Source organism: Castanea sativa, chromosome 5 (genome assembly GCF_040712315.1).
Source record: "Castanea sativa cultivar Marrone di Chiusa Pesio chromosome 5, ASM4071231v1".
Lineage (NCBI taxonomy): Eukaryota > Viridiplantae > Streptophyta > Magnoliopsida > Fagales > Fagaceae > Castanea > Castanea sativa.
Window position 1 is genome coordinate 9,993,427 of NC_134017.1, and position 27,389 is coordinate 10,020,815.

The 27,389-nt window shown below is 33.5% G+C and overlaps 1 protein-coding gene and 1 long non-coding RNA gene across 5 annotated transcripts in view; both read right to left on the minus strand.

Annotated features, from left to right (window-relative positions):
- Positions 1-15,522: 15,522 nt before the first annotated feature.
- Positions 15,523-27,389, minus strand: part of LOC142633246 (uncharacterized) — a 100,504-nt gene continuing 88,637 nt past the window's right edge. The window contains exons 1-5 of one of the 4 annotated variants that reach the window (XR_012843852.1): positions 21,191-21,299; positions 20,228-20,377; positions 20,029-20,103; positions 17,747-18,034; positions 15,523-16,314 (exon numbers count right to left, since the gene is read on the minus strand). This is a non-coding gene — a long non-coding RNA (uncharacterized LOC142633246). Of the gene's footprint in view, positions 16,315-17,746; positions 18,035-20,028; positions 20,158-20,227; positions 20,378-21,190; positions 21,300-27,389 lie in introns of those variants that run through there. The other 3 variants (XR_012843853.1, XR_012843850.1, XR_012843851.1) reach the window with 3 other exon arrangements.
- On the minus strand, positions 21,397-25,649 carry LOC142637250 (receptor-like protein EIX2). Its single transcript, XM_075811530.1, has 3 exons — positions 22,971-25,649; positions 22,475-22,545; positions 21,397-21,447 (listed from the first exon to the last, which is right to left on the minus strand). Exon 1 carries the CDS (start codon positions 25,600-25,602, stop codon positions 22,993-22,995), a length of 2,610 nt encoding a protein of 869 aa, XP_075667645.1. The 5' UTR covers positions 25,603-25,649; the 3' UTR covers positions 21,397-21,447; positions 22,475-22,545; positions 22,971-22,992.

Sequence of the window (27,389 nt, forward strand, 5' to 3'; positions counted from 1 at the left end):
ACTCAAAAGCACCAAAAGCACTCAAGGTGTAAACATTAGGAACCAACATTATATTTTAGCCTAACTATAATGTTTACTCTGGGGCCTATAAACAGGGCACCCAATTACATGAAATAAGGAATTAAATCATAATTCATAATTAAGATAGTAATCAAATAGCTGGTTCCCACCTCAAACGTAGCTACAAGCATAATATCACGTCTGAATATGTCATCATTTGTTTAGTGATATCTTTCCATCTTAATTATTTCATAAAACAATTAAATTGCAAAGAAAAGAAACCACAACCAAACCCTCGGATCAGTTGCTAATCCAAACTCTGTATGTGAACAAAACTCGTGCATAAAGAACTGTGTTCCTCCTAACTCTCTGTATATGAAGACAACTTGAGCATACAGTAGTTTGATCTTCATCTAGAGGCTATAACTCTGTAATTTGCAGAGGTTGGCAATTGCAGTTTCAAAACAGTGAATGAAAAATATGATTGCTAACTAAGAAAGATGGAAAAAGTACACCGATGTAAGAAGATGCACAATGCAATTATGCTAACCAACCTTCACTCACCTCCATCTCCTTTGCTCCTCCTCTTCATCCATTGGAGTATACAATGCTAGTCGTTGCTTTGAGTTGCTCAACCTGAAGTTTAGCAATACTTGTTTATTATGAAGTGCCTTAATAGCCACTAGAACAAGAGTCTTCAGGATAGAAATATTAGGTCCACCAAAAGCTGCTAAATCTTTTCATCTTTACTTCTTCAGCTTTTCCAAACAATACATTGGGAATATAGACTCTCATATCCTTCTCAGTCAATGGGAAATCATAAGGGCAAATCATGACAAATGGGACCATACCCTTTGCACTTTGCAGGGTAGTTAGCAAAATGAAAGCTAACAGGTTTCCCCACTCTAAAACATCAGAACTCATTCCTGATTGTGTACCTACCAAAGGAGTATCGAGCAGCTTCCAAAATCCGCCTGAGCCTTTCTCAACACCTTGCATACCTTGTGATCAGATATGCGTTCTGCGCATCAACTCTTGTCTATCCAGGAATGTAATGATAGTACGTTGGTGAGTATATTGCGCCTGGCTAGAAGGCTATGACAGTACCAACATCTGCTTCACAATCTAATTATAAACCTTGACTGGCTTCCTTGTGGGGTATATGAGATGGCTTGATATCAAGCTTGTAACATTGAGGTCCTTTTAGAGAGTTCAGCACAATTCAATGGTCTTGTTACAGGAACAAGTGTGCTCGAAAATCATTAGTAATTAGTACTTAAATGGGAGAACTGTGATACACACTACACATACACAAGCTCTTAAGTAAATGAGAACCAAATGGTTGGAATTTTGAATCATTAATAGAGACTTCTTCTGTACCTAAACATAAGTTACATACAGAAAACCCAAATAATGCAGGTATGGTCAAAACAATATGTGCTGTACATATAATTCTCTGTGTTTTATTCTCTTCACAAATTCATAAGCATAGTCATAAAAATCTATATATTACTAAAAGCTGAAGCGTAGCACTTAATGCTGCTGCGCTCACGTTAAGCCACGTCAGCGCCCACGTCATTATCTTTTTCCTTTCCATTTTCTTATAATTATTTTTAATATTTTTTTATTTCATATTTACACTTCTCCAACTTTTCTCTCTCCCTTACCTTTTCATCTTCCCACTATTTCTCCAACCTTTCTTCTTTCCTCACCTTCTCATCTCCCCACTACCCTCTACATTAATATCATTCTTCATCTTTCCCTTCATCTTCTTCTATTTTTGTCTCTTCTAATTTAGATCCTCTTACTATAAATTTGTTACTATCTCTTTCATTTTATGCATAGTTTTCCCTTACAAAAAAAAATGTTCTCTCTCTATCTCTCTCTCTCTCTCACACACACACACACAATTTTTGGGTGGATTTTTATTTTTTATTTTTCTTGCATCTTCACTTTAGGTTGATAATTTTCTATATTCTTTAATCTACTTTAGGTTAATGAAATTCAGTTTTGTTTTTCTTTAATCTGCTTGTTAAATGTTATCCTATTGCGTTATAAATGATTAAATATAGCATATAAAAATATAATATTATTTTACTACATAGCATGATTTGGATATTTTAATTTGGTAGTTATTGTAATTTAACAGCATGATTTTTATAGTGCTCAATTTAGATGTTAAACTATGAGACTTTAATCATTTTTGTTTATTTTTTAATCATTTGTAGTGGACAAAGTACACTTAATAATTGTATTATAAGTACTCTATAATGCCATTTATTTAGAGAAAATCAAAGGTTGGCTAAACAAAAATTATTGGATGAGAAACAAATTTTATCTTTCGCAATTTTACTTTTATTATTATTATTATTATTATTATAACAATGAATATATAGAAATTTAATTCTTAGATTTTACTAATAATTGTTTATTTGATAATCTGATTTGGGAAGACGAAATTAGAATTTCTACAAAGAAAATAATCTTAGTAGATTATAAACAACAAATTGTTTTCCTAATTGGTCCAATTAATCATAGTTAATTTTTATTAATTTTTTTAGTTACTTTTTTTCAGTGTTTTGGATTGTAGGCAAAAAAAATAAGTTTGAGAAAGTTTGTTTAAAACTAAAAGAATAATTTCCAAATTTTATATTCTTTTTAATGATTCACAAATTTTTATAAATAAATTTTATTTAAAAATAAATATTTTCGTTAACTTACCTTTTGAATTGATGAGAAAATTTTATATTTTTTTCATTTTAGTACAACAAAAATGATTAAATTTATGATTTATGATTATTTCTACATTACATTTATGATTATTCTTATAATAAATAAAAATATAATTAAAAAATACATTACTCTTTATTAAATAAGTTTAAATTGTATAAAAAAATTTAATAAAACCACCATAAAAATAATTATCATGCGTAACATGCAGGTTCGCAGCTAGTTAAAATAAGTTCTAACTTCATTTGTTTTCTACATATAGACTAAAAATGGCATTGCTTAGCTATGTTAATAGCGGCATTAGTAAAAAATCATTAATTGTTGACAGTTTGATGAAAAACCGTGATCACAACTATAGTTTGAATATGAAGTGGAAATTGGTGAAAATAAAAGGAAATTAATAAAGTTATAGAAACAAATAGAGCAAAATGAGATGTTGTGGACAAGGCTAATTAGATAAGAAAGGATTCCAACTGTAGAGCCACATAGTTTTAGAACAAAATTAGAAATTGCGCAATGATAAAGCGGTATTTATGGAACAGATTCTAAATTTTTGAGACTTTGGTTGACAAATAGATCTGACACAAGTTATACCAATTGATAGGGATTTTTTTTTAAAGAAAATTGATAGGGTTGGAATCTCTAAGCATCAACTCCTTTTTATTAATATTTGTATAAGTTACATAGCTAGCAAGTTTTGAATTCAAGACCTTATCCTTGATCCCATTATTATGGAGGAGGAAGTGTAATTTGAGGTAGAACTCATTGTTATGGTAAAATCGCTCTAATTAATTTAATTTGTCCATAGCATCTACTCCATAATAGTTACTACTTCAAACAGAAGCATGTTTATCAACAAAATTGGGAATTTGAAAATTGTTAAAGAGGGAGGAAATGCTCATTTGCAACATTGAAGTTTTCAAGAAATCTAACAACCAGTATAGAACTACCTAGCTATGAACAAACACAAAAACATGATTTCAAGAAAGACCTTATAGAAGCTAAACAGACTTACAATAGGCATTCAAAAACTAGTAATTAAACTCCCCATCACCCAAGGCCACCATCATTCCCTCACTTTGCTGCCCAATTGTAGATTTCTTTTGCTGACACTTCAGTTCAAAAGTGAATGGATGTTGACTTGAACTTTGCTTGAATAACTTAAAAGTTTTCAAATAACTAAATTTGTTTCGAGGAAACTAGTAAAAAAGATCAGGTAATTACCGAAACAGATTAAAGATCACTCCTTCATTGCATGATAATCCCACTACTTCAAATATAGAAAGGATAAGTCACAAGAATATTTAAAGATACTGAACATCTCAAGCCACACTCATGCAACTTCAAACTCATAATGCAACATGGAAAAGGTTTCTGGATTGCCAAACATAATCTTACCAGGACGATCAATAGATTGGTCATTCCTGCCAACAAACCAAGGCCACTCCAATGAGGAGCAGCTGTTGGTTGTGGAGGCATTCCATGTTCGTCACCTATCCTTTTAGTATCAGGAAGAAAAATTACATCCATGGACATGGATATTTTCTTGGACTTGCTTCTGTTGATCAGCAAGAGAGGCTTTACTAGCCATAGCAATGATCTCCACTGCATCTGCCTCATCAGAATTCCTTTCCAAATGTTGGTAGTTGGATGTTTAAGTCTTTATTGAGAAGAATTTAGAGATTAAAGGACAATCGATGAAATTGTACACTGAGTGACAAAGGTAGCATGAATTCATATGAAGCCAAGTGGTAAAGTAGTGAACAAACAAAATAACATCTACACAAATTGTTGTGGAAACAGCACCCCAAGATTCATATTAATAACAATAAATAATAGGCATATACACAATAAATAATAGGCATATACACACAAAGAACGCTAGCATTTATGTTTTTTGGCAAACTGCCTACTTTTATGGCAACGGTAGAGAAAGTTTTACTATAAAAAAAAAAGGAGATACAAATGTTCGTGGTTCGCCAACCTGCTTCTTTTGCTGCCTCTATTACCACCATATATTCTAACTTAGTGTATAGAGCAATTGTATCCTGTAGAATTGATTTCTAGCAGATTGGGTCACCGGCAAACACAAACACAGCCCGTCAAGGACCTTCTACACATAACATCTACATAAATAATCCAAAAACATCCCAATAGGTGATGCTTGCACCTGCCAAATCATAAAATTCCACTAAAGTTAGTGGAACCACATTCAGCAAACATGAAAGGTAAATTCCCAAATAAAGCACAAGAGAGCCCCATGTTTTACAAATATACCACAAGATAAACAAAACAAAAAAGTTATTTCTTTGAATGGTAAATATATGATCATTTAAATTTTATGAGATTGGCAAATAAAAAGGTGGAGTTGGTATTTTTTTCGGCCTAATAGGTTATTTGATACTCAAATATGCAAAACTACCCATGTCACAATTTGAATGACCAATTGACCAGATTATATTGGCATTTAAGGAATTGGGAAAAAAAAGGGTAGAGTAAGTATATCTTTCTGGCTAATAGATTATTTAACACTCAAATAAGAAAAAGTGACCGTGTCATAGTTTAACACTCATATGTTTGGGATTATAGTGTATTGTTTTTATTTCAAATACCAAAACAAGCTTGCATTACAATAAGCAAAACAATTATGATCAACAAGTACATAAGAAGCACTTAGTCAATATACTTGTTTTGAAACTTAACTTAGCTAAATAAAGGAAAAAGGTAAATAATTAAGCCAATATTTTCTTCTTTCAATAATTGACACTTAAGTACAGTACCTAAGTTTTTTCCTTAATATTTTATTAGTAAATCTCCCCATGGAATTGAAGCTTATACTGCATAAGGTGAGAAAATATACTATGCATTGTATTAAAAAATAGTAATAATAAAATTAACAATTTTAATTTTATATTTTTAAAACAAAACAAAAACTACACCACATATTTCATGTATTTTTATATGAGAAACAATTCCTCCTGGCATAGTAGCCCTTTGTTTCTATTGAGAATTTCACATGATCTCTCTATTTGTTCTTTCGAATATCTCTAAAAGAAGTTCAATGGTAGCTCAAAGATAATGATATCCTTTAAGATATCCGCATGAACTTTATTTCTAACACAATGTACTAGTTTCAAATAAAGACGGAGGCTAGAGGTATGCCATATTTGTGAAAAAAAATCCAAATGACTATCACATTTAGTTATGAATTAAATTATATATTCAAAATAAGTGATTGTTACATTAACATGAACGAACTAGTATTTAAGGATATTATTTGAAGCAATACCTTTTAGCTAGATACTGATATCCTTCACTAACTAAGGCGGTCGCTTCATAGCTTTTCCAGTAACCATTTCACCTTTAGTATTGTAGTCACATAAAACCAATCCTTTGTGTCATTGACAAATTTGAAATAAGCATGCCTCCATGTCCTTTTAAAGCATAGACCTCCACAAACTCCGCAAAAGCCAACTGCGAATCCAACTCCCACACCTATATAGAAGCTAGAACTTTCAGAGTCCTCTTTAGTTTTTCCAATTGATGTTCTATTATGAGATTCTCCAATTGGGGGTGTGCAGCTTTTTGGGAGAGGATCACCACACAATTAAGGATTGCCAATATATCTGACAACATCAAAAGACTGAAGTTGGGTGCTTGAAAGAATTCTACTTGAGAAATTGTTATATGACAAGTCCAAGTAATCAAGATATAAATTAAACATACTTGGAGGAATTTCACCTGATAGATGATTTTGTGAGAGATCCATTGACTCTAACTCCTTCATTAGCCCAATGTTTGCTGGTATGTTGCCCATCAGATAAGTTCAAAAATCGTAATTCAGAAAGAACTGATATTTCAATAGGAATTGATCCAAACAAATTGTTACTTGAAAGGTCTATGATCCTCACGAATTTAAGGTTATCTTCATATTGTAGTTCATGTCCTTTTGGAACCAGCATAAGATTCTCAAGGTAAGAGCCATAGTTAAAGTTGTACTATAAATTGTCAAAATAAAAATCTTGATTAGGGTCAAGCATAACCATGGCATTGATATTTTTAAAGCAACTTGGTATGGGCGATGATAGGCTATTATTTGCAAGATCCAATATTCTAAGAGAAGATATTTGGCATATATTTAGAGGTATATTTCCCTTGAATCCACTAGATCTTAGACGGAGAACTATAAGTTGTGTCAATTTTGTAATCCAGAGTGGTATGGTCCTTGAAATATTATTATCACCTATATCAATGAGCAATAATTTTGAGCACCATTTCAATGACGAAGGAATATCCCCGTAGATGTTATTATTTTGTAAACTCAATGATTTGAGTTCAACTAAAGACCCCAGAGAATAAGGAAAATTCTTCCTGATAGATTATTGCTCCCCAAGTTTAAATGGATCAAAGATTGCCAGTACCTCCAACAGTTAGAAAGATCTCCAAGTAAGAAATTTTTTGATACATCTAGAACCTACAATTTATTTATTTTTATTCATCTTTTGGCTTAAGAAAGTGGAAATAAGTCCAAAAAATGAATTGTTAGCTAGATTTAGCACTTCAACATTTGCAGACAACCTTAGCAATCACCCCTTAAAGTGATTAGTTCTTAGATTCAAAATTGTAGAATTCAACAAAATGTCTGGTACATCTCCTTCTATGTGGTTTTTAGAGAGATCAACCTTCTGAATGTTTGAAATCCAATCCCAAAACCAACTTGGAGCCTTACCTGAAACTCCTGACAAGGGCAATAATAAAACCTGAAGGGATCTTTGTGTATGTAGCCATGTAGGAAAGTTGGGACCTATCTTGTAGTAGCTCATGTCAACATATTCAAGTTGAAAAGGTGGAACCCAATTGGAATTCATGTTAAAGAACAAAGGTGTATAAGAGATATACAATACTTTTAATTTCCCTAATTTGGAGAAATGTGCTTCATCGAGACTGCCTATGAAGAAATTAAGTGAAATAGATCGTACCAATAGATTTGAGAGAAGTCCAAGACTCTTTGGAACGGTGCCATTTAACTTAGTTCCATCAAGGAGTAAGATTTACAATTCAGATAAATTCCCAATGGACAAAGGAATAGGACCACTTAAAGAATTACCACTAAGATTGAGATATTTCAAATGCTTAAGCTGTCCTAGAAAATCTGGAATTTTTCTGCTCAAAGAATTATCTCCGAGATCGAGATATTCTAATTTCTGAAAATGCAAAATGATAGGTGGCATCCCGCCTATCAGAGAACTTTCGGCCAGGTAAAGCCTTAAGAGGCTTGTACTGAGATTAGAGAACCAATTAGGTATCTCATGATTGAAATTATTTTCAGAAAGATAAAGGACTTGAAGAGATGTGAAATTTGCTGATGCAAGAGTTGTATTCAAACTATCAAGATGACAATATTGCAAGTATAGCTCCGAAAGAGTTGGGAACTTACGGATTATTTGAAGCCAGCTAACTTCTCTGTGAAGGTCGGCTGAGCCCAAGTCAAGGTATTGTATGGAAGAGAGACTAGACATCCAATGAAGGTTATCTGCATAAAGGCCTAAATTACGTCCAAGATTTAGATAGTGAAGGCTTGAAAGGTTCCCAAGTTGATAAGGTATGACCCCACAAAACCCAGCACCATGGAGCTTAAGATGTCTCATACTACCCATTGAACCAAGAAAACTTGGAATGCCAATACAATTAAATTCATTCTCACTCAGTCTAAGTAATTCAAATGTTCTAATTCTAGCAACGAATGACTAATAGCACCGCCTAACCTCTTTCCGTAATTGAAATCTTCAGCACCATCCCATGATGAAAGCTTGAATTTGTGTAAAAACACAAGAGCTTGTTTAGACCCGCAATAAAAATTACTGACTCGATTGCTTTTACTCTAACTTAAACTAAATGCAGTATAAGAGTAAATGAGTGCAAACAACCGATAAAACTACTCTAAGCCATATTTATCCAATATCAACAATAAAAGAAAAGCTTAATGAGTAGGGAAGAAAGATGCAAACACAAGATATCACCGAGACGTGTTATTGAAAAAGAAACTGAAGTACTTGGCGAAAAACCTCTCTGCCACCCTCCAAGCTTAGTCTACCAAATGTACTTGAGACCTCTAAGCTCCTACTACCAACTAGCTTCTCGGAACCTTGTATTCTCTAGCTTGCCCGGATCCCGCAATTTAGCTTGATTGCATCCGCCAATGAAAGGCTTCTTCCAATACTTACCAACAACATCAAAACCTCACTTTACAGTCAAATTGGGTGTGGTAAGTGTTAGGGCTATCAACCTCTCAAGGATTTAAATATAGAGAGGTACAAGTAAAGAAAAACCACAAGAAAATGTGTAGATGATTGTGGGTATAACAATTTCTAACTCTCAAGTGTATTTTCTAGGGTTTTCTCTCTGAAAAGCACTTCTTACAATATATGGGTAATGAGGGTATATATAGTATGGGTAAAGATTTGGTAAAACAAAACATGACAAACTAGTCAAACAGAATGTTTCACGAGTACTTCGTGCCTTACTCGTGAGACACTTGCGAAAACTCCAGGCTGTCATGACTCTTCAAAAATAAAAGAAAAGCTTAAAAAAGTAGGGAAGAAAGATGCAAATACAAAATAACACTAAGACGTGTTATCGAAGAGGAAACCGATATACTCGGCGAAAAACCTCTCCGCCACCCTCCAAACGGTAATCGATCCATTAGAGAATAAAGTTGGAGTACACGAATAACAAAAGACCCTCCAAGCCTAGTCTACCAAATGTACTTAAGCCCTCTAAGCTCCCGCTACTAACTAGCTTCTCAGAACCTTATCTTCTCTCGCTTTCACGAATCTCGCAATTCAGCCCGATTGCATCCGCCAATGAATGGCTTCTTCCAATACTTCCCAACAGCACCAAAACCTCACTTTACACTCAGATTGGGTGTGCTAAGTGTTTGGGCTATTAACCTCTCAAGGATTTAGAGATGGAGAGGTAGGAGTAGAGGAAAATCACAAGGAAATGTGTAAATGATTATGATATAACAATCTCTAACTCTCAAGTGTATTTTCTAGGATTTTTTCTCTGAAAAGCACTTCTTATAATATGTGGGTAATGAGGATATATGTAGTGTGGGTAAAGACTTGGTAAAACAAAACATAACAAATTAGCCAAACAGATCATGTTTCACGAGTATTTCACGGGAAGGCCTTACTTGCGAGACACTTGCAAAAACTCCAGGCTGTCATGACTCTTCACCTTCCAGTCATGTGCTCTACACGTGGCTATTTCGGGGGTTAGCTTCTTGCAAAATTCACTTGTTCTTCATTTTAAGTTTGAGTCTTCACACTCATCCCTTACAATTAAAAATCCACATAAATACAGGAAAATATGATTGAATAAATTATAATAAAATTTGGCACGGAATTAAAGCCAGCACAAAATAGTTGTAAATTACAACTTTACACATGAAAAATTGAGGTGGAGCTCTATGACGCGACCAGTAATGTTGTCGTAGCAAACTCCGTCCCATCTACAACAATCTTTTTGTTTAGTCCAGGAGGAGAGTAGGATTTCAGAATTAATGAAACCTTTTTGGAAGCTTAGAAGTGCTTCTTTCTCTTTGTCATTGCAAGAAACATTTGAGTTTGACTCTGCTTTGAAGAAGAAGCTTAAACTGAGGGTAGCTACAAAGAAGTATAGTAAGAAAAGAACATGAGTTGCAAAATAGGCACCCATTACAGAGCAAAAAATGAAGGAAGAGAAAGTTTCAGAAGAGAAGTATGAAGGAAGAAAAGCTGAGTGTGAGCAATGGAGGTGATGCAATTGGAGGATACTAGCTTAATAATATATAGTGATTCTTCGATTACTTTCTTATTATTATATTATTTTAACGAAGACTTTGACTCGTTGACTTAGGACAAATGCCAAAGCCCAATACTCTTGTCTTGTTTCACTAAACAGCGTAGTAATTGCACTTCAAGAATTTTACTTGTTGACTGCTTTTTTGTTTCTTTTGTTCCGTGACTAATTTGCCAATGGACATCTCACTGTTTTCCGGTAAGGTGTTTTGATAATTTGTGAAGAATTTCAGCTTTTTGTTTTTTCATGATTAAACTCTTCTGTTATGCATATGAAATACTATTTAGTGGCCTTAAAAACATGATTGCAATATAATTACCATTTCAGGGTAGATAGATACCTATGCCCTATATCTACTAGTGAATAAAAATAGTAAGATGTCATCGGAAAGAGTAATCTAGTAATTTTTGTGCTTATGGTTTCCTAATTCCCAACAATTTAGATCTACCTGTGGCAATGCCCATGGATGCTACAAAGAGTGGAACCCCAAGTGTTCAACAACCATAATATTCCAGACCAGCCAATTACTGCTATTGTTGCCACACCTGTATCGGCATTTCAACAACACCAACACCATTGCTTTGGGGACTCCATCTCCCAGAAGGAATCCCCCTTGTCTTCCAATCCCTCCATTTTCCTTTGTCTTTACAACGTGTAATTTGGATCCTCAAGATCTTGCAAAACTAGAGGCAAGTGGAGATTATGTACGTTATGAGTATGGAGTTCTTTAATTTTAAAAATGTCTATACATTTCGGCTCCAACAGCTCTAGACAGCTTGTACATGGCACCACTGAAGAGGAATGGCTGCCTCAGTCTTTCAGGTTGTGATAATTTGAACATTCTTAGACCTGATATGACGAACGCAAGAACATGAAGGAACTATATTTTTCGGCCGGCATGAAAAGAAGCAAGCTGTTGTTACAATAGTTTAGAACATAAGCAATGGTCTTTGGATGTTTGCATGACCATCAAAGAAAGGTTGATCCTTATCCATATTGACCATGTATTTCTTGTTAGTTTATTGAAAAATCAGTTTTTCAAAAAAAACCTGTGATCTGATGGTGGAGTTAACATAAAGGTTGGGTTTTCGGGGAACTATTTTCCGTTACAGTGCTGTTCATACAATAATTAGGCAATGAGCCTTGTTAAAAGGTCAAAAAATGAGATCATACAGGAAATACACGTCTAAAATTCACGTTGTGCATATTTGTGGAAATTAAGGCTTACAATTGACTAAGATATCACCACACACAAGAGTTGGGATGTAGTGATAGGTTCATTTGATGACCATCTTTCACGAAACTGCATAGATATTTTTCATCAATATTAGAATAATCAAGAATTGATTTACTGACATATTTGGTTTCTTTGTTGGGTGACTTGTTGACCATTAAATTATTAATTCATTATGCAATATTTTCCACAGTGTCACATAATTTTCATTTAAGGCCAAAGATTCATGTCGTGGACAATTGCATGCGTGGAAGTCATGATTGAGTAAAATATCACGAGTTTGTGCTCTTAATTACATGATTGACTTAGTGATAACATAGGCTTTAAGCCAAACCCCCAAAGATTAATGCTCACCACACACAAGTGAAGAGATGTAGTGTTGTGTTCATTTAGCGACCATCCTTCATGTAACCGCATAGAGATTTTTCATCAATATCAAAATTATCAAAAATTTGACTTACTAACATCTTTTGTTTTTGTTTTTGTTTTTGTTTTTGTTTTTGTTTTTTATGTTTTTTTTTTTATGTTTTTTGTTTTTTTTTTTTTTATATGGGTGACTTGTTGTCCATTAATCTATTATGCAATATTTTTCACTATGCAGCATAATTTTCATGTGAGGCCAAAGATTCATGTTGTGGACAATTGTGTGGAAGTCATGATTGAGCAAAATATCATGTGTTTGTGCCCTTAATGACATGATTGACTTAATGATAACATAGACTTTAATCCAAACCCCCAAAGAGCAAAGATCAATGCTCACCACACACAAGTGATAAGATGTAGTATTGGATTCATTTGACGACCATCTTTTACATAACCACGTAGAGATTTTTCATCAATATAAAAATCATAAAAAAAAAATTGACTTGTTGACAACTTTTGTTTTATGGTTGGGTGACTTGTTGACCATTAATCCATTATACAATATTTTCCATTGTAGGGCATAATGAGAGGGTGTAATTAAGTGTGTGTGTGTGTGTGTGTTTAGTAGTAAGTTTGTTTCTCAAATAAATAAAATAAAAGAAAGGTTGAACATTGACGGCCGCGTGAACTTGAAAAAAGTGTGAGACAAATTGTGGAAATACAATCTTCATCTTCTTCCACAAAATATGGACCGTCCTAAGTGGGTGGGGGGGGGGGGGGGGGGAGGCATAGGGGCCTGAGTCTCCCTCAACCAAAAGAAGACTTTTTTTTTTTCTAAGCATAATTTTTTATGGATTTTACTATTGTATAGGGCATATGTTAGCAAACCATTTTAGAAAAAATTTTATAAGAAAACTTTTTCCAAAAAAATTTCTCATAAGAAATTTCCTACAATAGATTACTAATAGATTACATTAACCAGACTTTTTTTTTTAATAGTTGGGCCCCCTATCCTCTGAGATTATTAGCTCACTAAATTAGATAAATTTATAAATTGAAAACTAGTAAATCTATAAATTGTGATTGCATAGATGATTGCACTATAATATATTTAAAAATGATGTCGTGGAAGCCTGAAGAAAGCATACACGATAGTCCCTTTAATGAAACAAAAACTAAACTGTTAGTTTATGGTAGTAAACCTTGAATTCATGAGGAGTTCCTTGAATCCACAAGGTGATAGGTCTGGAATCCACCAGAGAAAACAATAGACAAAAGTTTGAATTTGTATTGATAATAAACTATGAAAAACATTTACAGGCATAGGGGCCTATTTAAGGGCTCCATAAAACTTGACAGACAAAAAAATATATTTTAAAATAACTCCTAATTAATACCTAACCATAACAGGAACCAAATTTAATCTAAAAAACATTAAAAGCATCTAAAAATAAGGAAATAAATCACCTAAATCTAAAATATATAATGCTTATACTTTTAAGATTAAATAAATACAAAAATCAAATTATAGATTCTATCTTACATCAAAAAACAATGGTATTTTGTATTTTTTTTTTCTTTGTTAATAGATGATTGTATCTAAATGTATTAAAAAACAATAATTTTGTGTATTTGTCATAGTTTGTTAATACTATATAGATACTTATTTTAAGTTTTTTTTTTCTTATACTCAGGCACCCTAGCTTGATATCTTGTGTCCATCTTGTGCAAAAGTATATAAAGCTGGAAGGAGGTTCAAGGCTTCGTTGACTAAGCTACTCAAGTCAACTTGCAAAAGCTAAGGTAATTATCAATATGCATGTACCAAAAGATAGGGAAAGAATCATGGCTTGTTTTTGCATACTACAAAACATCAATTGGTGCATTGCCTAATTCACTACATGGAATTTTAATTTATATTGATCATTAAATAATAATAATTATTTTTCTTTTAATTATATATAGGCGAGATTCAATCAGATGTCTACTATTTGATAATAAAAAAACTTTACATTCAATAAAATGATTAAAAAAATGATATTTTACATCAATATATATACTTACATGAAGGTTTCTTGTTTTTTTTTTTTTTTCTTTTTATCTCAGGAATATTTTAAGTTGACTTGAAAATAGTATGACAAGAATACAAAAGAATTGGTAGAATTGTTGATTTGAAAAAAAAAAAAAAATCACCATCGTTTGAGGGCTAGATACCGCCGTATCTAACACTTGTAATGTGGACTTGCACAACTTTAGAGGACTAAATCACAAAAATCTCCACCACTCACGTGGCTCGTTGCCAAAACAAACATACTCTGTATCTCGATTCTCATTTCTCAACACTTTCATTGTGATAGATTCCTAGAAATGAAGCAAATTCTAACTTTTCTATTAGTCTATTTTAATAAATTTCCCTTGTGTTATTACATTTGGATCTAAAGTTTTTTACAATTTTTACTTTTATTTTTGGTTTAGATTTGTGCAATGTGTGAATTTATTTACATTTTAGTCATAAGAGGGTTCACATTATAGGAAAAAAAGAGTGTATTTGATGTTAATGTTGAATGTTTATAATGTGTTTGTTGTTAATACTAAACCAAGACTTCACTTTGGAGCACAATGTAATGTTAATGTAAGATCTACTGGTGGCTATTTGGAGGGGAAATTATTGCATAGTCTGGGACTATGCTCTCTACCTCTCACAGAGAGATGGGCCTCATGGTGGGTGGGACCCACCCATCTATGAGAAAGAGGGAGCATAGTCCCAGACTATACAAAACAGCCTTGTTTGGAGAGCTTGGGATTACTCTAGGGTCTATAAATAGGGTAGCAAAGTACATGAAATAAGGGAAATCAAATCAAAATTCATAATTGTAGCAAAAAAAAAATTCATAATTAAGATTGCATTCAAATCCTTAAAAGTTAAAACCCTCGAACCAAAATTCGAATCCCATAATATGGACTAGTGGAATCAATTGGCATTAACTTGGTGTCCGCACCACTGTACAAAAATTCAGTCCTTTGGATTAAAATATGTTGCATCTGAATGGTGCATTATTGTTTTCATGATCTCAGCGATGCTAAAACCTACAAAAGCAGGTTTCGAACTCAACATAGCAAATAAGATAGTATCGCATCTCACGTTAAACGTCCGAATATGTCATCATTTGTTTAATAATATCTTTCCATCTTGATCATTTCATAAAAGAATTAATTGCAAAAGGAAAGCAATCACAACCAATCCCTCAAAACAGTTGCTAATCCAAACTTTGTATGTGAAGAAAACTCAAGCATACAGAACTTCTTTTTTTTTTTTTTATTATTCTTTTTTTTTAATAACAAGGGTGTTCAAACCTCTTTGAGTATCTGACTATTCCCTCGGGCAATCCTTCTATTACACACACACCGGGTAATTACGAAGAGGAATCACTTAGAAGTAGCCCCAAGATATTAGCAAGAGATTTTGAACCAATAATCTCATGGATATAATGAAGCCTTAAGAACTACTAAGTCAACCCCTTAGCATAAAGTAAACTTGAAAGAAAACTTGAGCATAGAGTAGTACAATCTTCATCTGGATGCCATAACTCTGCAATTTACAAAGGTTGGCGATTGCAGCTTCAAAACAGTAAAATGAAAAATATGATTGCTAACTAATAAACATGGAAAAAGTACACCAGGGTGAGAAGGTGTGTGGAATAAAATTATGGCTAACCAACATACATGAAGCTCCATCTCCTTTGGTCCTCTTCATACATTGGAGTTTATCATGCGTCGTCGCTTTATGTTGCTCAATCTGTAGTCTAATAGCGCTTCTTCATTATGAAGTACCCTAGTAGCCACCAAAACCCCAATGTTGGGCATTGATCACAGTTCCATCGTACCTTGTTATCTTATATGTGTTCTGCACATCAACTCTTGGGTATCCAAGACTGCAATGTATAGTACGCTGGTAGAGTATACTACACCAGGCTAGAAGGCCATGACAGCACCAACATCAGTTTCACTTTCACCAAATATAATCCTTGGCTGGCTTCCTTGTGTGGCATTTAAGATGGCTTGATATCAAGCTTGAAACAATGAGGTCCTGTAGTCTTTCGGAGAGTTCAGCACAATTCAATGGCTTTGTTTCAGGTACAACTGTGCTGAACAATCATTAATAGTTAGAACTTAAAATGGGAGAACTAGAGCGTACACACATCACACACAATCTCTTACATAATCAGAACCAAACAGTGGACATTTTGAATCACTAATTGAAACTTCTTCTATACCAAAACATAAGATGGATACACAAAACCCAAAACACTGTGTCCTTTCTCTTTTTTCTATGCACAAATTCACAAGTTGTTATCATAAAGATTAAAATGCCATAAATTGCATTCTAACTTCATGTGTTTTCCATGTTTAATTAGGCCAAAAATGGCATTGCTTAGCTATGTTAATGGTGACATATGTAAAAACAGTTCATTGTTGACAATTTGATGAAAAACTAACCATGAAAAAAATAATTATAGTAATAATAATAATAAAAAGAACTTATCAAGTACGAGGAAGAGCAGTTCAAGTATTATTGAAGACAGCAAGGTCAACAAAAAAAATCAAATGAAAGTGTCAGATGACGGAAATGTCAAGAGAGCCTCTGCACCACAAGATGCAGAAGAGAGCACGATACATGGTCATGTATATCAAACTAAGTGTGGCAGACAAGACACAGAAACGTTGCTACTAAAGGATATCTATGGCATTTCACAATTGTAGGACAAGCAAGCAGCTCAGCAGAAGACAACAACGCAGATTTCTGGAGTTTGATGTTTTCCTGTAATATGAAATTTATCCAAACTCAACATGTACCTATAAGCTAGTACAATAAACAAAACTGATAGCCTTGCAGAAAATCTGGGTGCAGAAACACTTCTAATTTGATTCCAACTAGAGCACATTATCATTACAAAAATATAAAATCAACAGTTCTTCTAAGAATATTATTTTAGAAGAAAAGTTAAAAAGTATAGAACTACCTATGAATCACATCACAAACACAAACATAATTTCGAGAAAGACCTTATAGAAGCTATAGATAATGGATATAGCATTAGATACCCCAACAACTCCCAGTAGGCATTCTGGACAGTAATTAAATACTCCTTGAATATACCTTCCATAAAATCAATTTAAGTATCCTCAAGAAATCTTCCCCTCCCCTCCCCTCCCCCACCCCTGAAGGCCACCATCCCATTTCCCACACTTTGCTGCCCAATTGTAGATTTCTTTTGTCGACACTTCAGTTCAAAAGTGATTGGATGTTAACATTGAGTCATTAACTCTACTTGAATAACATTAAACTTTTTAAATAACTAAATTTGTTCAAGGAAACTAGTAAAGAAGCTAAGGTAATCAACGGAACAAATCAAAAGATCTTTCCCTCGAATCAAGATAATCCCACTACTTCAAACATAGAAAGGATGGGTCACAAGAAAATTCTAAGATCCTGAACATCTCAAGACACACTCACACAACTTCAAGCTCATAATACAACATTGGAAAAAGCTTCCGGATTGCAAAATAGAACCTTACCAGGATGGTCAGTAGGTTGGCCATTCCAGCGAACCGCAAAACCAAGGCCACTCCAACAAGGAGCAGCTATTGGTTGTCGAGGCAATTCATGTCCATCACCTGTCCTTTTAGTATCAGGAATAAGAATTTCATCCATAGTCATGGAGAAACTTTTAATCTGAGCATGTACATTTTCTTGGAGTTGGCTCTGTTGATCAGCAATAGAGGCTTCACTAGCCATTCTATGATCTCCTCTTCATCTGCCTCATCAGCATTCCTTCCCAAACGATTGTAGCTAGATGTTCAAGTCTGTCATGAGAAAAAAATTGGGATTAGAGGAAACCCAATGAAGCCGTACCCCAAGTGACAAAGGTAGCATAAATTCACATGAAGCCAAGTGGCAAAGTAGGGAACAAACAAAAGTTGTATTATTTGTTTGGTGATAAAATTCATATAATGGTAGAACTTCAAAACTTGACATAACTTGATTTTAATGTTTGCCTGGCTTCCATCCAAGTTTTAGCTTCTTTGATATTGTGCATCTACACAAAATGCAAGACATGATTTAAAAGTTCACTTTTGGCTTGATTTATCAACAAGTTAAAAGAAATTTTAGCTTTGTTAAAGTACTTGACATAGATACACAAGATCAAAGAAGCTAAAACTTGGATGGAAGTCAGGCAATAATTAAAATCAAGTTATGCCAAGTTTTGAACTTCTATTATTCGAGTTTAATCACCTCGCAAATAGTACAACTTTTGGGTTGATTTTTAGAAGCTTGAAAACCAAAAATAGTGATCAAAATATAAATTAATTAGTGATCATATAAACCTAAAATACCTCATTATTATAGTAATACAATCACTTCTAACTTTAAAAACCATCAAGATAGGAACAAAAAATTAGTAGGTGCCTCTATGAATGTTATACACTAAGGTTCTGTTTGTTTTGGCTTAGAAATATCAGCTTCTTTTCACCATCATCTTATGTAAATCTTTTTAATGCCTCACTTTTTCTAAAAATAGTTGTACTGTTCTACAGGTTATTTTTCAACAAAGTAAGGCAGTCAAAATAAGCTCATCCAACACACACTCGTGAAAATTTATTCAATACTACTTTATGAACATATTTATTCACTTATTACAAAAGGAGCTTAGGATTTTGATTATTGAAATGGGTTATCCTCAAAGTTACACCAGGCTAGAAGGGTATGACAGTACCAACATCAGCTTCACCGTTTAAACATATACCTTGGCTGGCTTCCTAGTGAAGTATTTCACCATCAAGCTTGTAAACAAGGAGGTCCTTTAGTCTTTCAAAGAGTTCAGCACAATTTAATGATGTGCAGAAAAATCATTAGTAATTATAACTTTAATGGGAAAACTAGAACACACCCACATGCTCTTAAGTAATCAGAACCAAATGTGGAAATTTTGTAATAATTAAATGAGACTTCTTTTGTACCTAAATAGAAGATAGGTACTAAAAACCCAAATAATGCAGTTATGCTCAAAAAAACAAAAATGTGTTGTACAACCTTTCTCTTTTATTCTCTTCACAAATTCATAAGTTTTATTATAAAAATTAAAATGCCATAAATTGCATTCTAGCTATGTTAATAGTGGCATAAGTAAAAACAGTTTATTGTTGACAATTTGATAAAAAAAACTAACCATGAAAAAAAGCAACTTATTTAATACTAGGGAGGAGCAGTTCTATAATTATTGAAGACAGCAAGGTCAACAAGAAAAATCAAATGTAAGTGTCAGATGATGGAAATGTGGAGAGCCTCTGCACCACAAAATGCAGAAGAGAGTGGCGATACATGATCATGCATATCAAATTAAGTGCAGCGGACAACGCAAAGCAATGTTGCCACCAAAGGAAACCTAAGGAATTTAACAATTGTTGAACAAGCAACTCAGCAGAAGACAACAATATAGATTTCTGGATTTTGATGTTTTCTTGTAATACAAAATATATCCAAGCTCAACAAGTACATATACTCAAGTACATTAAGAAAAAACTTGATGGTTTTGCAATCAAATCTGGGTGTAGAAACATTCTAATTTGATTCCAGCACAGAGATTATGACATGGGGCCCTGCTTATATGCGCAATTGTAACGAATTTTGTAACAATCAAACATATTTGACAGTTGTGTATTAGAACAGGCACCCAGTTGAAGCCTTCTCATCCGGCCTTTGATGTGGCAAGGGTCGATTTGATGTTATTGGGAAATATATTCAAGAAAATTTTTGAAACATTAACCTTATAATTAAAAGAACACCGATTAGTTCTTACCACACAAGGAGATTAAACTGAAGGGCATAAGTCCAGCTTGGAGGACATCCTTGTACTTCTAGAGATATTGATTCCCTTTTTTTTCCCACATATCCATGTATTTGTTACCAGCAACATGCCATCCAAATACTAAAATAAGAATTGATCACAATCTAGCACTTTCTTGCAATAAAATAATCTAAACCTCTATATGTGTTACCTCCAATACAATGACTTCCAATCAAGGCCCTGTCGAGTATCAATCAAAACTGAGAACTTCACATAACCTTTATAATCAATTTGGTTTCCAAGGTTTCAACCCAAATAATGTCATGTTTTAGGTTATAAACTGGTTGAATTCCTTTTTTGGCTGCAATAAGAATGGCATTCAAAAATGAACATACACTTTTTTAGATTTAGAGCTTTAACCTCAATGAAAAGAAGCCAAGAGATATTCTAGAAGGTATTAACAGCATCAAAGCTTGCAAGTAATCTTTTTGTTTTATTGGTAAGTTACACATATGGGTGGGTCATGAACCCTCAATCTCACTTGCCACCTTGTTCTTAAAAAGAGGGAAATGCTCATTCGCAACATTGAAGTTTGCAAGAAATCTAACAACTAGAGCATATTATCTTTCCAAAAAAATATATAAAATCAACATTTCATCTAAGAATATTAATTTAGAAGTAAAACGGTTAAAAATTATAGAACGAATCACATCACAAACACAAAAACATGATTTCAAGAAAGGCCTTATAGAAGCTAGAGATAACAAACTCCCAATGAGTATTCTGAAAACAGTAATTAAAAGCTCATTGAAGATGCCTTTCCAAAAAATCAATTTAAGTATCCCAAAGGCATCTTCCCCTCCACTTCGCTACCCAAATGTAGATTTCTTTTGTTGACACTTCAGTGCAAAAGTGATTGGATGTTAACTTCAACTCTACTTGAATAACTTTAAGTATTTTAAATAATAAAATTTGTTTAAGGAAAAAATTAAAGAAGTTAGGGTACTCAATGGACAAATCAAAAGATCATTCCTTTGAATCAATATAATCCCCCTACTTCAAGGGTGAGCCACAAGAAAATTCAAAGATCCTGAACATCTCAAGCTACACTCACACAACTTCAAGCTCATAATGCAACATTGGAAAAGGGTTTTTTATTACAAACAGATCTTACCAAGAAAGTCTGTAGGTTGGCCATTCCTGCCAACAGAAAAACCAAAGCCACTCTGACAAGGAGCATTTATTGGTTGTGGAGGCAATTCTTGAGCCTCACCTATCATTTTAGTATAAGGCAGAAGAATTTCATTTATACACATGGAGAAACTTTTAATCTGAGCATGAATGTTTTCTTAGACCTGCTTCTATTGATAAGTAAGAGAGGCTATACAAGCCATTTCATTGAACTTCTCTGCTTTTGCCTCATCAGCATCCCTTCCCAAACAGTTAATGATTAACTAAAATGAGATTAAAGGACAACCAATGAAGTAGTACACTGAATGACAAAGGTAGCATAAATTCACATGAAGCTAAATTATGTAACATCTACTATTATTTGTCTATTATCACCTTGCAAGTAATTCAACTTTTTCAGTAATTAAGATTTAAGAAGTTTTGAAACTAAAATAGGCACAAAATATATAATTAATAGTGGTGATCTAACCTAAAATTCTTAATCATTATAATACTACATTCACTTCTATCTTTAAATACCATAGAGACAGGAACTAGAAAATAGTTGATGCCTAACCATGAACTTTATATGCTAAGGTTCTGTTTGTTTTAGATTAAAATGTAAATTTAATTTCAACAAACAACCTATGAAAAGTTTTTTGAAGCCTCACTTTTTTTAACTATAGTTGTATTTTTAAACAACGTAAGTTAGTCAAAATAAGGTCATCCAAACACAATCTCAATGATAATTTATCACTTCTTTCAAGTAAATTTAAAATTAAAAAATAAATAAAAATAAAAATCCTTAACTAATGCATTCACCTATTACAAATAGATATGACACAATATATGACAATTGATAGGGTTGAAACTTAGGGAATAGTCTTTTTTTATCATTATTATTATTATTGGTATATTATGCATTCATAAAGTTTTGAATCAAAATCAAAACCTTACCCTCTATCTCATTATTATGGAAGAGGAAGTCATTTGAGGTAGATCTCATTGTTATGGTAAATTTGCTTTAATTAATTTGACCATAACATCAAAATCCATACAATTTCTACTTCAAACATAATCATGTATATCAACATAATTGGGTAAAACATTCATTCAAGAGGTTAATAAAAACCAATATTAAATGGTCTACACTATTGATATGGTCCCTATCTTTTCACACACATACAATATCCTTAGTGAAACTGGCCAGTACCAATAGCTGCATATAGTTCCTATGCAGAGGTAACAAACAAGATAATTCAGATGACAAAGTCATAGTTACACTGACCTGGTATAGAAACAATTTATTTATATCTGCTTCTAATTGTAATTGTCTTGGATTGCAAGAGTTTTCACAACCTGTGAATATTTTTTGCAAAAGAGCAAAAGGGTCATACAAAAGCACGAAAAATAAGAAGAAGAAGAAGAAGAAGAAGAAGATAAGAAAGTATAGCATAAGTGAAAGAAAGTTTTAAACTTTATTGAGTAGAGTTTATTGACTAATATTGTTATCAAAACCCAACTCAATTCAAAGTCAATCATAGATTTGGTTCAATTGAGTAGAGTTTGTTAGTTCCAAAATGAGAAACCCATTTTTAAAATAGGGAACAGTATTTTCAGTAAAACTATTATGTCATAAACCAAGGCTAAAGTTATGTCATATTTGTGAAATAAAAACCAAATGACTATCACATTTAGCTATGAATTAAATTGTATATTAAAAGTATTTGACTACAACAATAACATGAAAGAAACAATATTCAAGACATAACTTGAAGCAATACCTTTTGGCTAGATAACAATGCCTCACTTACTAAGGCAGACTCTTAGCTTTTCTAGTAAATTCATCTTTATCATTGTAGTCACATAAATCCAATCTTTTATTTCATCCGCAAATCTAAAATAAGCATGCCTCCAAGTCCTATTAAAGAAGAGAGCTCCACAAATTGCCCAAAAGCCAGTTGCGAATCCAACTCCCATACCAATGTAGAAGCTGGAGTTTTCAGAATCATCTTCAACACTGCCAATTGGTGATTTATTCAAAGATTGTTCCTCAATTGTGCAGCTTTTTGGAAGAGGATCACCACATAATTGAGGATTTCCAATGTACCTAAGGGCATCAAATGATTGAAGCTGGGTGCTTGAAGGAATTCTACCCGAGAGGTTGTTGTATGACAAGTCCAAGAGACTAAGAAATGACAAATTAGACATGCTTGGAGGAATTTCACCCGATAAATGATTTCGTGAGAGATCAACTGACTCTAACTCTTTCATACTCCCAATTTTTTCTGGTATCTTTCCCATCAAATGATTTTGAGACAAATTCAAAAAACGTAACATGGAAAGATTTGAAATTTCAGTAGGGATTGATCCAAACAAGTTGTTACTTGAAAGGTCTATGAGCCTAACTAATTTAAGGTTCTCTTGGTATTCCATTTCATTCCCTTTGGGAGCCAACTGAACATTCTCAACATAAAATGCATATATATCCCAATATAAAAAAGGCACAAAATAAGAAAATGAAATATCATAGGAAGCTGGAAATGCCATGGCACTAATATTTTTAAAGCAGTTTGGTATGGATCCTGATAGGCTATTATTGGCAAGATCCAATACTCTAAGAGAAGAAAGTTGGCATATTTGTTGAGGTATATAACCCTTGAATTCACTTGATCTTAGACGGAGAACTAAAAGATTTGTCATTTCTCCAATCCATGGTGGTATGATGGACAAATGATTATTACCCATATCAATGAGCCTCAGATTTGAGCATTTTTTCAACGATGAAGGAATATCTCCATAGATGCTATTGTTTTGTAAACGCAATGATTGGAGGTTAACTAAAGCCCCCATGGAGTAGGGAATTCCACCTACTAGATTATTGCTCCCTAAGTTTAAATGGATCAAAGATTGCCAATACTTCCAGCAGTGAGAAAGTTCTTCTGATAAGAGATTGTTTGATGCATCTAAAACCTCTAATTTATTCTTTCTAATTTTCTTTTGGCATAAGAAAGTAGAAATAGGTCCATAAAATGAGTTGTTAGCTATATTGAGCATTTTGACAGTAGAACTCAGAAAAATGTCTGATACATCACATTCTATGTGGTTGTTAGAGAGATTGATATATGTAATGTTTGAAGTCCAATTCCAGAACCAACCCGGAGCTTTGCCTGAAATTCCTGACATGGACATATCTAAAAAACTAAGGGATCTTTGTGATTGTAGCCATGAAGGAAAATTAGGACCTATCTTGATTGAGCTCATGGAGGCATAGCCAAGTTGGAAGGGGGGAACCCAATTGGAATTGACATTAAAGAACAAAGGTGCTTCAGACATATAGAGTTCCTTTAATTTTGAGAGTTTTCTGAAATGCCCTTCATCTACGGTACCTGTTAAAGAATTTTTTCCGACAAACAACGTCTCTAACTTAGAGAGAAGCCCAAGACTCTTTGGAATGGTGCCATTCAACTGATTTTGGTCGAGCAATAATGTTCTCATACGAGATAAATTCCCAACGGAAGAAGGTATAGGACCATTTAAAGAATTAAGTCCGAGATCAAGATATTCTAATTTCTCTAAATTGAAAATGCTAGGCGGTATATTGCCTTTCAAAGAACTGTCGTACAGGCTAAGCCTTAAGAGGCTTGTACTGAGATTAGAGAACCAATTAGGTATCTTATGATTGAAATGATTTTCAGGAAGATAAAGGACTCGAAGAGACGTGAAATTGACAAATCCAAGAGATGGATTCAGGCTATCAAGCTGACAATTGTACAAGTGTAGCTCTAAAAGAGATGGGAACTTACTCATTATTTGAAGCCAATCAACTTCTCTGTGAAGGTCAACTGAGCTCAGGTAAAGGTATTGAATGGCAGAGAGACCAGACATCCAACAAAGGTTATCTACATAGAGGTCAGAATTATTTCCAAGATCCAGATAGCGAAGGCTTGAAAGGTTCCCAAGCTGATGAGGAATGAGTCCACAGAAGTTAGCGCCAAAGAGGTCAAGATGTGTGAGACTGAACATTGAACCAAGGAAAGTTGGGATCGGAGTACAATTAAAGTCATTGAAACTCAAATCCAAGTAGTTCAAATGTTCTAATTGGAGCAACGAACCACTAATCTCACCGCCTAACCTCGAATTATAGAGGTGGAGCTCAGAGACTCGGCCAATTTTCTTGTCGCAAAAAACTCCGGCCCAAATACAGCAATCTTTATGGTCAGACCAGGATGAGAGGACGTGTTCTTGATCAGTGAGACCACGTTTGAGGGTTAGAAGGGCTTGCTTGTCTTTTTCATTGCAAGAGACATTTGAGATTGACTCTGCTTTGAAGAAGAAGAAGCTTAGACTGAAGGCAATGGGAAGGAACCATACTAAAAAAAGCACGTGATGAAGAGTTGCAAAAGAGGCGGCCATGGTAACGAATTGAAGGAAGGGAAGTTTGAAGGAAGAAAAGCTGAAGTGTGGGTATATTGCAAAAGAGGCGGCCATATATATAGTGATTCTTCAAACCCTTTCTCATTTTTCTTATTATTATATTATTTTAATAAAGACCTTGATTTGTTGACTTGTGCTTTTATATTATGTTAAGCCAAACCCAAAAGGATCAACACTAACCACTCAGGTGATGAGATGTACAGTCCGTTTGGGAAGAATTTTTTCTTTTTTTCTTTTTTTCTTTTTGAGAATTTGGGAAGAAATTTATTTAATTTTGTAGTTTTTTTTTATACTATTTATGGGTCTCATTGTATAATTGATACTATTTATAGATCTCATTGTATTATTCAACTAGCTTTTAACTTCTTCTTTTTTACATTTTTAGTAAAAAAATTTCAGTTTCAACTAAATAAACTGTTCTTAAACGGACCCATAGTATTAGATTCATTTCAGAACCATCTTTCACGTAATAATGTAGAGATTTTTCATTAAGGATAAAACTTAAGTATAATACCTTAGGTCATGTTCTTTAGGTTCCCCTCTTAAAATTTAGTCATGTGACCACTTAATTAAAAAATACACTTCCATTCCATAAGAAAAAATCCACATGGCAAAATCTTAAAAAGGGAACCTAAGGAAAAGCACTTAAGTACTATATTTAAGTCTTGCCCTTCCATTAATATCATAATCATCTAGAATTTGAATTATTGAATTTTTGTTTTTATTGGGTGACTTGTTGACCATTAATCTATTATGCAATATTTTCCACCATGTGACATAATTTTCATGTTGGGCCAAAAATTCACGTTGAGGAAATTGTTTTTGGAACTTAAGGCTCATTATTGAATACAATCTCAAGTCATGTGTATGTGCTCTTAATGACAAGATTAAATTAGTGATAGTATATACTTTTAGCCAAACCCCTAGAGATCATTGCTCAGCACACACGAGTGAAGAGATGTAGTGTTAGGTTCATTTGACAATCATCTTTCATGTAACCGCATAGAGATTTTTCAACAATATCAAAATCATTAAGCATTTGTCTTATTGACATCTTTTTGTTTTTTAGTTGGGTGACTTGTTGACCATTAATCCTTTATGCAATATTTTCCACCATGTGACATAATTTCATGTAAGGCCCAAAATTCATGAACTTAAGCCTCATGGTTGAGTAGAATATCATGTGAATGTGCCCTTAATGGCATGATTAAATTAGTGATAATATTGGCTTTAAGCCAAACCCCCCAAAGATCAATGCCCACCACACACAAGTGATGAGATGTGGTGTTAGGTTCATTTGACAACCGTCTCTCACATAATAGCGTAGAGATTTTTTATCAATATCAAAATCATCAAGAATTTGACTAATTGACATCTTTTGTTTTTTGGTTGTGTGACTTATTGACCATTAATTTTCATCTAAGACCATAAATACATGTTGAGTACATTTGTTTAGAACTTGAGGTTCATGATGGAGTAAAATATCTTGTGTATGTGCTCTTAATGACATGATTAAATTAGTGATAATATAGGCTTTAAGCAAAACCCCCATAGATCAATGCTCACCACTCATAAGTGATGAGATGTTGCGTTAGGTTCATTTGACATCCATCTTTCAAGTAACCGCGTAGAGATTATCCATCAATGTCAGAATCATCTAGAATTTGTCTCTCTTTTTTTGACTTGTTGACCATTGATCCATTATGCAATATTTTCCACTATTAGGGGCGGCTCTACTTGTTAATCGGGGTGGTGACCACCTTGAC

Bases quoted from the DNA above. Each gene is read 5' to 3' on its own strand.
- LOC142637250 (XM_075811530.1), bottom strand. From the start codon at position 25,602: ATGGCCGCCTCTTTTGCAACTCTTCATCACGTGCTTTTTTTAGTATGG.